General features: G+C 36.7%; 1 protein-coding gene across 1 annotated transcript; it reads left to right on the top strand.

Moving 5' to 3' along the window:
* Positions 1-14,312: 14,312 nt before the first annotated feature.
* On the top strand, positions 14,313-15,303 carry LOC130075493 (hepatic sodium/bile acid cotransporter-like). Its single transcript, XM_056240105.1, has 3 exons — positions 14,313-14,673; positions 14,776-14,975; positions 15,164-15,303. The coding sequence occupies exons 1-3, from the start codon at positions 14,504-14,506 to the stop codon at positions 15,232-15,234; spliced, it is 441 nt and encodes a 146-aa protein (XP_056096080.1). The 5' UTR covers positions 14,313-14,503; the 3' UTR covers positions 15,235-15,303.
* Positions 15,304-16,837: the final 1,534 nt, after the last annotated feature.

Raw genomic sequence — 16,837 nt, 5'->3', positions numbered from 1 at the left:
TTGCAGGTTTTCCCACTTACAAAGCATGTAGAAGTCTGTAATTTTTATCATAGGTACTCTTCACCCGTGACTGACAGAATCTAAAACAAAAAAAAAAAACAGAAAATCACATTGTATGATTTTTAAGTAATTTATTTGCATTTTATTGCATGACATAAGTATTTGATACATCAGAAAAGCAGACCTTAAAGCTGCAGTCCGCAGTTTTTCCTCTTTGTCGCCATCTCTGTTCGAAATCTGCAATTGCAGTTATTTGCGGAATATCAACTTTACGTGAATTGTACTTCAACACGGCACAGCGTGGATGAACACAATGTTTGAGGAGAGTGTGCAGCTGTCAGTCACCGCGCCGGTGTCGATACTGGCATTCAGAATCACAGATTATTATTTTTGAAAGTGTGAATAACATAATAATTTTCAACAGAAAATGTCATCTAAACAAGTAAGTAACATCCACTTTTGTTCTGGTTCTGACGTTGCAGTAAATCGCGCTGATTAAATCTAAAAAATCACTTATGTCACGCAAAACCGTGCAAATTATACTTTGTTCTCAAATTGTTAATGTTCAGCATCAGCATTGCGTGACTACATGTAATGTCCTTCTGATATTTAGGGCCCAAGCCCAAAGGGCGAAGGCCCTATTGTTTTCCTTAGGATTATTTATTATTATTATTATTATTAGGGCCCAAGCCCAAAGGGCGAAGGCCCTATTGTTTTCCTTAGGATTATTTATTATTATTATTATTATTATTATTATTATTATTATTATTATTATTATTATTATTTTTCTGCTACCTTTTGGACACTTTTGGAGGCCTTAACATGCTCAAAAACTCCTGAAACTTTGCACACATGTCAGAACCCGCGGCCATCAGGGCCGGGCTGAAGATGGTACCCGGGCGTGGCAGGGGGGCTCGACAGCGCCCCCTGGAACGGGGTCCGAAAACATGGTCCATAAATCAAACACGCTTGCATGTAATAATATGAAACTCGGTACACATGTAGATCTCCTCGTTTCATATATACTTCACACTCTTACTTTTTACCCCAGCCCAACAGGAAGTCGGCTATTTAGGGTTGTTGGTAAAACACACGCAATGGAATGTGAAATACTCCTCCTAGAGAATTCAAACAAACGGCACGAAACTCGGTCAGCATGAAGTCAAGACATTGAGGATGAAAGTTTGCGAGGGGATTTTTGATATCTCGAACGGTTTGGCCGTGGCGAGGAAACGAATTTATGGCGAGAAACAACAAACAAGAAGTGCGTTATAACTTCTGCATACATTAACTGATCTTGATGAAACTTCAGCAGTGTGATCGCTGTAAGAGGCCGATCACATGGATGTGACTATTGTGAGTCAAAGTTATAGCGCCACCAACTGGCAGCAGGAAGTGTGTCACTTTCTCAATGCTTTTGACAAAAGTGGGGGGGTTAGTTTTATCTACAGTAACAAAACTCGATATGTATATTGTACTCTTCGAGCCGGACAACTTTCTAATTTACCGTAATTAGCTACGACCAACAGGAAGTCAGATATTTTGGTTTGAATGTGGATTTCAGATTCTGAGTTTTTAGCTACTCCTCCTAAGTAGTTTATTTTATTCATGCCAAACTTTTTCAACATGATGAAAATACATTGAAGATGCTAAATTGTGAACAGATATTGAATATCTCAAACGGTTTTGCTATGGTTGAGGGATTCAAGTAATGTCAAAAAAAGAATCAGGGCATGTCTCATATCTTTCTAAAATGTAATTATACACCATTTATTTTTATATAAAATTATACAAATATTAGAACTAAACCCATTTTATTCCTTTTTTTCAATTTAAGAATTATTTTTAAGTTTAAAAACAGCCAGAATGGTTGTTTAGTCAAAAATAATAATAATCCAAATCATATATAGTGCTATACTGCCCTCTTGTGTTCAAAATCAGGTAGGCCTATTGAATTTATAAATATTTATATATTAGGGATGTTACTATGGGAATATTTTCCCACCGGTTAATCAACGTGTGATTGTGTAAACCAATTGTGTAAACCTCCCGCTGGGGGGTTTAAAAACACTAACTTGAAAGCGAAAGTATAATATGGACGTCCGCACAGACATTGAAATGGTGGCGCTCGAATGAATTCCTATGGAAGTAGAAATTAACTAAACGTTCGCTCTGTTCTGCTCGCTCGTCGCCATGGACGCGCACCATTATGAATGCCAGTGCAGCCGCATACTTTTTAGTGTCACTAAAATTAGTGCAATTTCGGGGGCCGATTGCTTGAATTGTGAGTTCAATAGTCTATTATTTTTCACGGAAAACACAACAATAAAAGAGTACAATGACAGATTCGCTTAAATAGGCGTTTTTACATAAAATAGCCTATTCCATCATCATCTTTTCAGTCAGCTCTTCACTCTCGTGATTAATGAAATTTGACTCCTGTTGCTGATATTTGCTGCAACTTTCGTTCAGCTCACAATTTAGTAAGCAAACACGTTTCAAATGTGTTTTTATTTTATTTTTGTGTATGTGTGTGTATATGTATGTATATATATAAATATAGCTTATGTTTCAAATATGAGTTAATTAACAATCGTTGGAAAGAATGATACTTTTAAACATAACACTAAACCGTCATTAGGTGTCGCCAGGCGACCGTCTTAATGAGCGAGTCATTGATTCATTCGTTTGAACGACTGAGTCATTCATGAATGAGATAGATGTTTATGGATTGATTGGTCATTGAATCTTTGAGTCAACCGATTCGTTCAAAATGCTGAATCATTCAGTAATGAGAACGCGTTGCTGTGAGATGCGCGATGGTTCTGCTGTGATCTTTGTTTAACTATTTTCGCTGCTGAAACAGAAAAAAAGTCAATATTGCATGTAAAATGTAAGTGATTTGACTTGTGTGTGTGTGTGTGTGTGTGATTGTGTGTGTGATTGTGTCTGTTACAGTGATAAGAGTTTAACCCTTGTTAAACTTTAGGCCTTGTCTTTTTGGATATATATCTTTTTATATTAAAAAATAGTCATACAACCCATATATTTTAAATGTATTGTTTGCTTTAAATTACATTAAGATTGTATGTTTGGTAATTGAACCTGAATGAATTTTAAATGAATGTGCTATATTTCAGATCATATATTTGTTTTCCTTAAAATTTGAACTAACACTAACTTTATTCTCATCTGAATGATAGATTATTTATTTCTGTATAAAATAAAAACACATTTGATTTTTCTTTTTTAATCAATGTAGAATGTGTAACTGAAAAAATAAACAGATTAGGGCTCTGTTTGATGACAAGAAATGAAAACCAATGCGATATGATGAATGTCCAAAAGATGGCTCCCACAGACTGTTTTTAAATAGGATTGTTTGATATTTTTTGCTTTTAAACTGTGTGTGTGTGTGTGTGTGTAAGAGATTTTGGTTGGGTGACAGTTGTAGTTTACAGTTTGACAAGAGTTTATAGCTTGACAAAAGCACAATGTTGTGTTTTATTGCAAGTGTACACAAATATAAGTAAACACTTTGCAGTTTGAATAATGTCCTGTATGAACAAAAGGACGGAGTATGTTTTTATGTCTACATTGTTCAATTACGCCACACACACACACACACACACAACACACACACACACACACACACACACACACACACACACACACACACACACACACACAAACACTATTTTTCTAATCAGATCAGGCAAGTAATATTCTGTCTTGTCTCTTAAAAAACAATATATATATATTTATGTATATATATATATATATATATATATATATGTGTGTGTGTGTGTGTGTGTGTGTTTGTGTGTGTATATATATATAAATATAGCTGCGAGCAGCGATGAAAGGGCCAAAGCCGGCGGCACCGCCACCCCGGTTATAGCGCCACCAACTGGCAGCAGGAAGTCTGTCACTTTCAAAAAGCTTTGAAATCACCTGATTGCTTCAAACTTCACTACTATGATGTAAACACACGGCAGATGTAGACCTGGATGTAGACCTGACCTTTCAGAAGGTTGCTCTCGCATACTTTGTGGTTGATATGTGCCCTCAATGCACACTTTTGCAGAGCCCACACTGATACAAGCTCTACAGCACACTTCTTTTCGACAGTCAAAGCAGGGTTACGTTTTTGCACGTCGTGCACAATAACCCTAAAGGCACCAGGGTGGCGGTGCCACCGGCTTTATATATATATATATATATATATATATATATATATATATATAAATATAGCTGCGAGCAGCGATGAAGGGCCAAAGCCGGTGGTACCGCCACCCCGGTGCCTTTAGGTAACTAAAGGCACCGGGGTTGCGGTGCCACCGGCTTGGGCCCGTAATCGCTGCTCGCAGCTATATTTATATATATATATATTTATTATTATTATTATTATTATTATTATTTTTCTGCTACCTTTTGGACACTTTTGGAGGCCTTAACATGCTCAAAAACTCCTGAAACTTTGCACACATGTCAGAACCCGCGGCCATCAGGGCCGGGCTGAAGATGGTACCCGGGCGTGGCAGGGGGGCTCGACAGCGCCCCCTGGAACGGGGTCCGAAAACATGGTCCATAAATCAAACACGCTTGCATGTAATAATATGAAACTCGGTACACATGTAGATCTCCTCGTTTCATATATACTTCACACTCTTACTTTTTACCCCAGCCCAACAGGAAGTCGGCTATTTAGGGTTGTTGGTAAAACACACGCAATGGAATGTGAAATACTCCTCCTAGAGAATTCAAACAAACGGCACGAAACTCGGTCAGCATGAAGTCAAGACATTGAGGATGAAAGTTTGCGAGGGGATTTTTGATATCTCGAACGGTTTGGCCGTGGCGAGGAAACGAATTTATGGCGAGAAACAACAAACAAGAAGTGCGTTATAACTTCTGCATACATTAACTGATCTTGATGAAACTTCAGCAGTGTGATCGCTGTAAGAGGCCGATCACATGGATGTGACTATTGTGAGTCAAAGTTATAGCGCCACCAACTGGCAGCAGGAAGTGTGTCACTTTCTAAATGCTTTTGACAAAAGTGGGGGGGTTAGTTTTATCTACAGTAACAAAACTCGATATGTATATTGTACTCTTCGAGCCGGACAACTTTCTAATTTACCGTAATTAGCTACGACCAACAGGAAGTCAGATATTTTGGTTTGAATGTGGATTTCAGATTCTGAGTTTTTAGCTACTCCTCCTAAGTAGTTTATTTTATTCATGCCAAACTTTTTCAACATGATGAAAATACATTGAAGATGCTAAATTGTGAACAGATATTGAATATCTCAAACGGTTTTGCTATGGTTGAGGGATTCAAGTAATGTCAAAAAAAGAATCAGGGCATGTCTCATATCTTTCTAAAATGTAATTATACACCATTTATTTTTATATAAAATTATACAAATATTAGAACTAAACCCATTTTATTCCTTTTTTTCAATTTAAGAATTATTTTTAAGTTTAAAAACAGCCAGAATGGTTGTTTAGTCAAAAATAATAATAATCCAAATCATATATAGTGCTATACTGCCCTCTTGTGTTCAAAATCAGGTAGGCCTATTGAATTTATAAATATTTATATATTAGGGATGTTACTATGGGAATATTTTCCCACCGGTTAATCAACGTGTGATTGTGTAAACCAATTGTGTAAACCTCCCGCTGGGGGGTTTAAAAACACTAACTTGAAAGCGAAAGTATAATATGGACGTCCGCACAGACATTGAAATGGTGGCGCTCGAATGAATTCCTATGGAAGTAGAAATTAACTAAACGTTTGCTCTGTTCTGCTCGCTCGTCGCCATGGACGCGCACCATTATGAATGCCAGTGCAGCCGCATACTTTTTAGTGTCACTAAAATTAGTGCAATTTCGGGGGCCGATTGCTTGAATTGTGAGTTCAATAGTCTATTATTTTTCACGGAAAACACAACAATAAAAGAGTACAATGACAGATTCGCTTAAATAGGCGTTTTTACATAAAATAGCCTATTCCGTCATCATCTTTTCAGTCAGCTCTTCACTCTCGTGATTAATGAAATTTGACTCCTGTTGCTGATATTTGCTGCAACTTTCGTTCAGCTCACAATTTAGTAAGCAAACACGTTTCAAATGTGTTTTTATTTTATTTTTGTGTATGTGTGTGTATATGTATGTATATATATAAATATAGCTTATGTTTCAAATATGAGTTAATTAACAATCGTTGGAAAGAATGATACTTTTAAACATAACACTAAACCGTCATTAGGTGTCGCCAGGCGACCGTCTTAATGAGCGAGTCATTGATTCATTCGTTTGAACGACTGAGTCATTCATGAATGAGATAGATGTTTATGGATTGATTGGTCATTGAATCTTTGAGTCAACCGATTCGTTCAAAATGCTGAATCATTCAGTAATGAGAACGCGTTGCTGTGAGATGCGCGATGGTTCTGCTGTGATCTTTGTTTAACTATTTTCGCTGCTGAAACAGAAAAAAAGTCAATATTGCATGTAAAATGTAAGTGATTTGACTTGTGTGTGTGTGTGTGTGATTGTGTGTGTGATTGTGTCTGTTACAGTGATAAGAGTTTAACCCTTGTTAAACTTTAGGCCTTGTCTTTTTGGATATATATCTTTTTATATTAAAAAATAGTCATACAACCCATATATTTTAAATGTATTGTTTGCTTTAAATTACATTAAGATTGTATGTTTGGTAATTGAACCTGAATGAATTTTAAATGAATGTGCTATATTTCAGATCATATATTTGTTTTCCTTAAAATTTGAACTAACACTAACTTTATTCTCATCTGAATGATAGATTATATATTTCTGTATAAAATAAAAACACATTTGATTTTTCTTTTTTAATCAATGTAGAATGTGTAACTGAAAAAATAAACAGATTAGGGCTCTGTTTGATGACAAGAAATGAAAACCAATGCGATATGATGAATGTCCAAAAGATGGCTCCCACAGACTGTTTTTAAATAGGATTGTTTGATATTTTTTGCTTTTAAACTGTGTGTGTGTGTGTGTGTGTAAGAGATTTTGGTTGGGTGACAGTTGTAGTTTACAGTTTGACAAGAGTTTATAGCTTGACAAAAGCACAATGTTGTGTTTTATTGCAAGTGTACACAAATATAAGTAAACACTTTGCAGTTTGAATAATGTCCTGTATGAACAAAAGGACGGAGTATGTTTTTATGTCTACATTGTTCAATTACGCCACACACACACACACACACACAAACACACACACACACATATATATATATATATATATATATATATATATATATATATATATATATATATATATATATATATATATATATATATATATATATATATATATATATATACATAAATATATATATATTGTTTTTTTAAGAGACAAGACAGAATATTACTTGCCTGATCTGATTAGAAAAATAGTGTTTGTGTGTGTGTGTGTGTGTGTGTGTGTGTGTGTGTGTGTGTGTGTGTGTGTGTGTGTGACTTTTTACCCCAGCCCAACAGGAAGTCGGCTATTTAGGGTTGTTGGTAAAACACACGCAATGGAATGTGAAATACTCCTCCTAGAGAATTCAAACAAACGGCACGAAACTCGGTCAGCATGAAGTCAAGACATTGAGGATGAAAGTTTGCGAGGGGATTTTTGATATCTCGAACGGTTTGGCCGTGGCGAGGAAACGAATTTATGGCGAGAAACAACAAACAAGAAGTGCGTTATAACTTCTGCATACATTAACTGATCTTGATGAAACTTCAGCAGTGTGATCGCTGTAAGAGGCCGATCACATGGATGTGACTATTGTGAGTCAAAGTTATAGCGCCACCAACTGGCAGCAGGAAGTGTGTCACTTTCTAAATGCTTTTGACAAAAGTGGGGGGGTTAGTTTTATCTACAGTAACAAAACTCGATATGTATATTGTACTCTTCGAGCCGGACAACTTTCTAATTTACCGTAATTAGCTACGACCAACAGGAAGTCAGATATTTTGGTTTGAATGTGGATTTCAGATTCTGAGTTTTTAGCTACTCCTCCTAAGTAGTTTATTTTATTCATGCCAAACTTTTTCAACATGATGAAAATACATTGAAGATGCTAAATTGTGAACAGATATTGAATATCTCAAACGGTTTTGCTATGGTTGAGGGATTCAAGTAATGTCAAAAAAAGAATCAGGGCATGTCTCATATCTTTCTAAAATGTAATTATACACCATTTATTTTTATATAAAATTATACAAATATTAGAACTAAACCCATTTTATTCCTTTTTTTCAATTTAAGAATTATTTTTAAGTTTAAAAACAGCCAGAATGGTTGTTTAGTCAAAAATAATAATAATCCAAATCATATATAGTGCTATACTGCCCTCTTGTGTTCAAAATCAGGTAGGCCTATTGAATTTATAAATATTTATATATTAGGGATGTTACTATGGGAATATTTTCCCACCGGTTAATCAACGTGTGATTGTGTAAACCAATTGTGTAAACCTCCCGCTGGGGGGTTTAAAAACACTAACTTGAAAGCGAAAGTATAATATGGACGTCCGCACAGACATTGAAATGGTGGCGCTCGAATGAATTCCTATGGAAGTAGAAATTAACTAAACGTTCGCTCTGTTCTGCTCGCTCGTCGCCATGGACGCGCACCATTATGAATGCCAGTGCAGCCGCATACTTTTTAGTGTCACTAAAATTAGTGCAATTTCGGGGGCCGATTGCTTGAATTGTGAGTTCAATAGTCTATTATTTTTCACGGAAAACACAACAATAAAAGAGTACAATGACAGATTCGCTTAAATAGGCGTTTTTACATAAAATAGCCTATTCCATCATCATCTTTTCAGTCAGCTCTTCACTCTCGTGATTAATGAAATTTGACTCCTGTTGCTGATATTTGCTGCAACTTTCGTTCAGCTCACAATTTAGTAAGCAAACACGTTTCAAATGTGTTTTTATTTTATTTTTGTGTATGTGTGTGTATATGTATGTATATATATAAATATAGCTTATGTTTCAAATATGAGTTAATTAACAATCGTTGGAAAGAATGATACTTTTAAACATAACACTAAACCGTCATTAGGTGTCGCCAGGCGACCGTCTTAATGAGCGAGTCATTGATTCATTCGTTTGAACGACTGAGTCATTCATGAATGAGATAGATGTTTATGGATTGATTGGTCATTGAATCTTTGAGTCAACCGATTCGTTCAAAATGCTGAATCATTCAGTAATGAGAACGCGTTGCTGTGAGATGCGCGATGGTTCTGCTGTGATCTTTGTTTAACTATTTTCGCTGCTGAAACAGAAAAAAAGTCAATATTGCATGTAAAATGTAAGTGATTTGACTTGTGTGTGTGTGTGTGTGATTGTGTGTGTGATTGTGTCTGTTACAGTGATAAGAGTTTAACCCTTGTTAAACTTTAGGCCTTGTCTTTTTGGATATCTTTTTATATTAAAAAATAGTCATACAACCCATATATTTTAAATGTATTGTTTGCTTTAAATTACATTAAGATTGTATGTTTGGTAATTGAACCTGAATGAATTTTAAATGAATGTGCTATATTTCAGATCATATATTTGTTTTCCTTAAAATTTGAACTAACACTAACTTTATTCTCATCTGAATGATAGATTATTTATTTCTGTATAAAATAAAAACACATTTGATTTTTCTTTTTTAATCAATGTAGAATGTGTAACTGAAAAAATAAACAGATTAGGGCTCTGTTTGATGACAAGAAATGAAAACCAATGCGATATGATGAATGTCCAAAAGATGGCTCCCACAGACTGTTTTTAAATAGGATTGTTTGATATTTTTTGCTTTTAAACTGTGTGTGTGTGTGTGTGTGTAAGAGATTTTGGTTGGGTGACAGTTGTAGTTTACAGTTTGACAAGAGTTTATAGCTTGACAAAAGCACAATGTTGTGTTTTATTGCAAGTGTACACAAATATAAGTAAACACTTTGCAGTTTGAATAATGTCCTGTATGAACAAAAGGACGGAGTATGTTTTTATGTCTACATTGTTCAATTACGCCACACACACACACACACACACACACACACACACACACACACACACACACACACACACACACACACACACACACACACACACACACACACACACACACACACAAACACTATTTTTCTAATCAGATCAGGCAAGTAATATTCTGTCTTGTCTCTTAAAAAAACAATATATATATATTTATGTATATATATATATATATATATATGTGTGTGTGTGTGTGTGTGTGTGTTTGTGTGTGTATATATATAAATATAGCTGCGAGCAGCGATGAAAGGGCCAAAGCCGGCGGCACCGCCACCCCGGTTATAGCGCCACCAACTGGCAGCAGGAAGTCTGTCACTTTCAAAAAGCTTTGAAATCACCTGATTGCTTCAAACTTCAGTACTATGATGTAAACACACGGCAGATGTAGACCTGGATGTAGACCTGACCTTTCAGAAGGTTGCTCTCGCATACTTTGTGGTTGATATGTGCCCTCAATGCACACTTTTGCAGAGCCCACACTGATACAAGCTCTACAGCACACTTCTTTTCGACAGTCAAAGCAGGGTTACGTTTTTGCACGTCGTGCACAATAACCCTAAAGGCACCAGGGTGGCGGTGCCACCGGCTTTATATATATATATATATAAATATAGCTGCGAGCAGCGATGAAGGGCCAAAGCCGGTGGTACCGCCACCCCGGTGCCTTTAGGTAACTAAAGGCACCGGGGTTGCGGTGCCACCGGCTTGGGCCCGTAATCGCTGCTCGCAGCTATATTTATCCTTGTTTTCACATGGGATCGGTTGCAGTCTCTTTTTTCTGTAGCCTCTCTGAAGTCCGAACGAAGTCTTTTGCATTTTACAACGGGTGAATCTCCAGTTGTCACCGGTGATTGTCGTTTGAACCATTCTGGATCCGCCATCAAATTGTTAAGTTTAATTATATCAAGTGCTGTGAGAAAAGGCTATAAATCTCCAACTCCAACATCCTCACACGCAACATCCGAGACTCCTTCTTTATGTGTACAGATGTGACGTAATGGCGCAAAAACATGCTCGAATCTCCCGTGGAAATCTACCAGTACCACTGAAATTAAAAACATGATTACAAGCTTACCGCTTTGAATCGAGCTAAGGCAAGCAGATAGTTTTGAACACTGGCTGGTTATGTATTTTCTCAAATATGTATTTTGGATAATTTTTAACCCAAAAAAAGTTAAAAAAAAAAAACTTTAATATTTGGTACAGAAACCTTTGTTTGCAATTACAGAGATCATACGTTTCCTGTAGTTCTTGACCAGGTTTGCACACACTGCAGCAGGGATTTGGCCCACTCCTCCATACACACCTTCTCCAGATCCTTCAGGTTTCGGGGCTGTCGGGGCTGTCTCCCTCCAAAGATTTTCTATGCGGTTCAGGTCTGGAGACTGGCTATGCCACTCCAGGACCTTGAGATGCTTCTTACGGAGCCACTCCTTAGCTGCACCTTGGCTGTGTGTTTCGGGTCGTTGTCATGCTGGAACACCCAGCCACGACCCATCTTCAATGCTCTTACTGAGGGAAGGAGGTTGTTGGCCAAGATCTCACGATACTAACCCTATCCATCCTCCTCTCAATACGGTGCTGTCGTCCTGTCCCCTTTGCAGTAAAGCATCCCCAAAGAATGATGTTTCCACCTCCATGCTTCACGGTTGGGATGGTGTTCTTGGGGTTGTACTCATCCTTCTTCCTCCAAACACGGCGAGTGGAGTTTAGACCAAAAAGCTCTATTTTTGTCTCATCAGACCACATGACCTTCTCCCATTCCTCCTCTGGATCATCCAGATCAGGGATGGGCAACTTCGGTCCTGGAGGACCACTGTCCTACAGGGTTTAGCTTCAACCCTAATCAAACACACCTGAACAAGCTAATCAAGGTCTTCAGGATTACTAGAAAGTTACAGGCAAGTGGTTTTTTCAGGGTTGGAGCTAAACTCTGTAGGACAGTGGCCCTCCAGGACCGAAGTTGCCCATCCCTGATCCAGATGGTCATTGGCAAGCTTCAGATGGGCCTGGACATGAGCTTGCTTGAGCAGAGCGACCTTGCGAGCACTGCAGGATTTTAATCCATGACGGCGTAATGTGTTACTAATGGTTTTCTTTGAGACTGTGGTCCCAGCTCTCTTCAGGTCATTGCCCAGGTCCTGCCGTGTAGTTTTGGGCTGATCCACCACCTTCCTCATGATCATTGATGCCCCACGAGGTGAGATCTTGCATGGAGCCCCAGACGGAGGGAGATTGAGCGTCATCTTGAACTTCTTCCATTTTCTAATGATTGCGCCAACTGTTGTTGCCTCCTCACCAAGCTGCTTGCCTATTGTCCTGTAGCCCATCCCAGCCTTGTGCAGGTCTACAATTTTATCCCTGATGTCCTTACACAGCTCTCTGGTCTTGGTCATTGTGGAGAGGTTGGAGTCTGTTTGATTGAGTGTGTGGTCAGGTGTCTTTTATACAGGTAACAGGTTCAAACAGATGCCGTTAATCCAGGTAATGAGTGGAGAACAGGAGGGCTTCTTAAAGATAAACTAACAGGTCTGTGAGAGCCGGAATTCTTACTGGTTGGTAGGTGATCAAATACTTATGTCATGTGTAAGGCCGTCTAATTCGATCCAATGGCGGTATCCGATTAGAGGTAAAGGTCTTACGCGTGTTCCGTCTTTTGTCATGCGGCAAAGGGATTTTTAATTAAATGCAATACATTTTATCTTATGTATTAACTCGTTATTTCATCTGACTCCATAAATGAAAAGGTTTTTCAATGATATCTGTGCATCATTAAATCTACGTGAATGTTTGACTATTCCTTTTAAATCTAATGAAAATAAAGTCAAAGTCTGTTAGAATAATCAAATATAACAATTTATTATGTCAGGTAAATGTATTATTAACAATTTCATAATCAATTGAAAGATAATCAATGCAAACCATCAAATGTTCTAAAACAAAAGGGAAAATCTTTTACCCGACATTATGAAATCTCGGCGACTCAGCATTCATGGGCTGATCTGAGATACAGAAAGGCCCTGATCCTTCCGCTGCATTTCATTATATCGCCAGACCTCATTTCATATGTAAACATGAGTTCACAGTGGAAATGTACTGTGTTCACACCCCAGACTTACTGGGGGCAGAAGTTGATTTACATGGTACCATTTGCTAACAGTGGTAATTTGCATTCATGAATTTACACCTTTTTGGGGGTAGGACCATAGAGACCAGATTCTTTTGTGTGCCAGTTATCCCTAAACTCTTAAAAACCGTATTACCTTTTGTTTTACTTATTTGGAAATAGGACACTTGTACCAGTTACACTTGTAGACATTTCAAATAATACTAAACACATGTATAAAACTGTATAATAGTTGTTCAAATTAAAACCATATAGATTCTTGTGTGAGTTTGGGGGATCTCTGCAAGAGTGGGGGTTGCGGGGAAGAATTGTGTGTGTGTGAGATGTTCAAATGTTAATTTGCAGCAAGGTCCTTGGTCCAAGGTCCTTCCTCTTCAACTAGTTTTTTTCAGTCTTACACATGCAATAAAATGCAAATAAATTACTTAAAAATCATACAATGTGATTTTCTGGATTTTTGTTTTTAGATTCCGTCACTCACAGTTGAAGAGTACCTATGATAAAAATTACAGACTTCTAAATGCTTTGTAAGTGGGAAAACCTGCAAAATCGGCAGTGCATCAAATACTTGTTCTCCCCACTGTATATTAGCATGGTGTGGACGCTAAAATTTTTATCATAATAGTTATCATTCTTAACTGTGTTTTTGCTATGTAAATAGTTCTAATCAAAGCCAAAGCAAAACCATTGTGCATCTCCCAGTTTCAAGAGAATGATTCCTTTACGCATTTATAGACTGAAATCTGAAAAAGGCTGCCTCTGAACTATATAGGTTAAGCTTCATCCATTACGTCCAGAGACTGGGAGCTTGACATAACTTGACTCTAAAGTGAGTACCACATCCTCTAACCTTAACCCTAAACCTAATTTAGGTCAAGCTCCACCCATTTGAGCATCACTTGAAAAAATCCCCAATACAAACAGACTTGAATGCGGAAACACAGACATATGCTGAATTACAGTTATTATGAGATTCCAACCTATGGCTACCAAGTGTTTATACCTTCACAGGACTCATAATTAGAATTTGTAAACTCTGATTTTTTTTTTAAGCTCTGACTTGTCATCTTGTAGTTATGGTAATTCTTACATGTTTTGAAAAAACAAGATCACTTTATCAACATTCTATGCTGCTCGACCACACAATCTGCTGTATTGTAAAGGATGAATCCTCTGGTTACATGCCATCAGCATGACAGACAAATTATATGAATTATAAGCATATTCTTCAACTATGTTCCTGTTTTATTCCCTGTTGGCTTGTAGGTTGGGTTGATGGTGATGCTGATCTCCTGTGTTGTCATTGGTGTTCTTGCTGGTATATATGATGGAGGAAAAGTTTTCACAGTGCTATCTCCTCAACTTACAGCCACAGCTGCATTGATGCCATTGATTGGATTCACATGTGGATATATCCTGTCCACTCTGTTCAGGATGAATGCACCGTACGTATGTCCACCGGAATATGAAATTGTATTGTATCTGGCCAAGGTGTCACACTGCATTTTTCACATGTGTGATGTTCATTTGTGTCCTTGGGTCCTCAGTGGCAGACGTACGGTTTCTGTGGAGGTAGGTTGTCAGAACATCCAACTGTGTTCCACAATCCTGAAGGTGGCCTTCCCTGCTGAGCTCATTGGTCAGCTGTATTTCTTTCCTATCCTCTACGTTGTGTTCCAGATAGTCGAGGCTCTTTTTTTCATAGTCCTGTTCAGATGCATCCAGAAGCTGAGTCCATCCCAAAAAGGTACATGAAGTCCATTAAACTTGTTATGAAAGTACATTTCTAAGAAGAATGTTTATCAATTTATATAAGTATTAAAAGTGGTAGAATTCTATTTTTATTATAACCTAAAGATTGATGTAGTGCTTATTTTAAAATTATTATAAGTATTATAAATTCTAAAAAGAACTGTTTTCTCTTTTCTTACACAGAGACACAAGTGCACACAGCAGTGGAAAGAGCAGCTGAAGAAACGAATGGACCCTCGGACAGTGACATCTGAGGGGACTCCATAGTGCTTATTAAGCTGAAAAAGCAATTTTAAGACAAAATATCACCATATGCTGTACGGTTTTAGTTAATAAAACTAAATTATTACTGTTTTAATTATTCTTTCTCTTTTGGTTATTTTAATTTCTTCTATGTAAAGCACCTTGAATTACCATTGTGTATGAAATGTGCTATACAAATAAACTTGCCTTGCCTTAATAGAAGAGTTCATAATTGAAACTGTATAGAACTGAATGGACAGTTTTAAAATGCTTTTTGTTTACATTCTAAAATACATGATAAATTTGACTGTAGAACCTAATTGTTCTTTTGTACTGTCCACCAGTCTTAATTGAAACACTAATTGTTTTAGTGCCATAATACAATAAACTATAGTCATACCCTAATAAAACAGACCTTTTCATAATTTAGTATTGGAGTTTTTTTTTTTTTCTAGTATAAGTTTAAAAAGTAGCACTTTTCAACCAGGTTATGTGTGCAGGAATTGTGTACCGATCGATAGCAGTGCATGTTGTGGGTTAATTTTCACAGTAAGAACACACTGTTTATTGACCTGTTATATATATATATATATAATGCCAACTAAATAAAAACATCTTCCAAATCTATTTAAATTCTAGCGAAAGTTACACATTTTAAATTGTTAAATGCATTTCAAAAGATTTAAATTGTATTTAAAACATGTCCTTAATATCTATTTGTGACACGGTTATTTATAATATTTAAAAGGCTAATAATAGCATTTTCACTAAAATAAAGCAATTACAAACCTGAAAACAAAACCCAATAAAAAAATCATCTGCCATGTGATCAGTTACTCTGGAACTGCAGGAAAACACTGTTTAGCACCACAAGAATAAGCAGATTTCATCTTAACCACCCCAAAAGGTACATCAATTTTATGAACTTACAGAATTACATTTCTGGAGGACTGATCAGTTGTCATGAATGGTAATTCGACCAATCAGTCAATCTATCAGTCTTTTTTTTTTTTTTTTCTAAAGACAAAAAAATTACAAATCCTAAGTATTATACTGTAACTCTTAAAATGAACTATTTCTCTTTTTTTACACAAAACAACAGTGACAAGAGCATCTGAAGAAACTAATAGACCCTAACAGGGGATCCCATAGAGTGAACAACAGCATCAGCCTGAAAAGTTTCTTCAAAGTGTCCAATTGTATGTGGTTGCACAACAGCACAAACGTGACTGCTTTTTCAGCTGCCTTGAAACAGGTGCTATTTTTATTTGAATATCACCATAGGCATTTAATAAATCTATTCAATACATATCTAAGACATAAAACAAAATATGCAGAGGACAAATGACATCAGGAGTCTGATGCTTAATTTTTTTGAACACCTTTCAAGTGTGAATTTTTAAACAAAGTTGCAACTTGCAATACATACTTCTTGTTAACAATAAATGTGTACTGTAGAGTTAACTTTTTTTAACAAACAATATTTATGTCTAACGTGTAACGTGTTTTTGAGCTTTCAGATGAACGACTGACCCCATTATTAACAGCTTTTTGGGGAATTTTCTTTTTTTTTTTTTTTACAGTGCTACGCAAACTTTATAAACGTTCAAAAAC

Source organism: Rhinichthys klamathensis, unplaced genomic scaffold, assembly GCF_029890125.1.
Source record: "Rhinichthys klamathensis goyatoka isolate OS25496 unplaced genomic scaffold, OSU_Roscu_1.1 h1tg000579l_1, whole genome shotgun sequence".
NCBI lineage: Eukaryota > Metazoa > Chordata > Actinopteri > Cypriniformes > Leuciscidae > Rhinichthys > Rhinichthys klamathensis.
The sequence above is the reverse complement of the archived record's forward strand: the minus strand, read 5'-3'. Positions and strand labels throughout refer to the sequence as shown.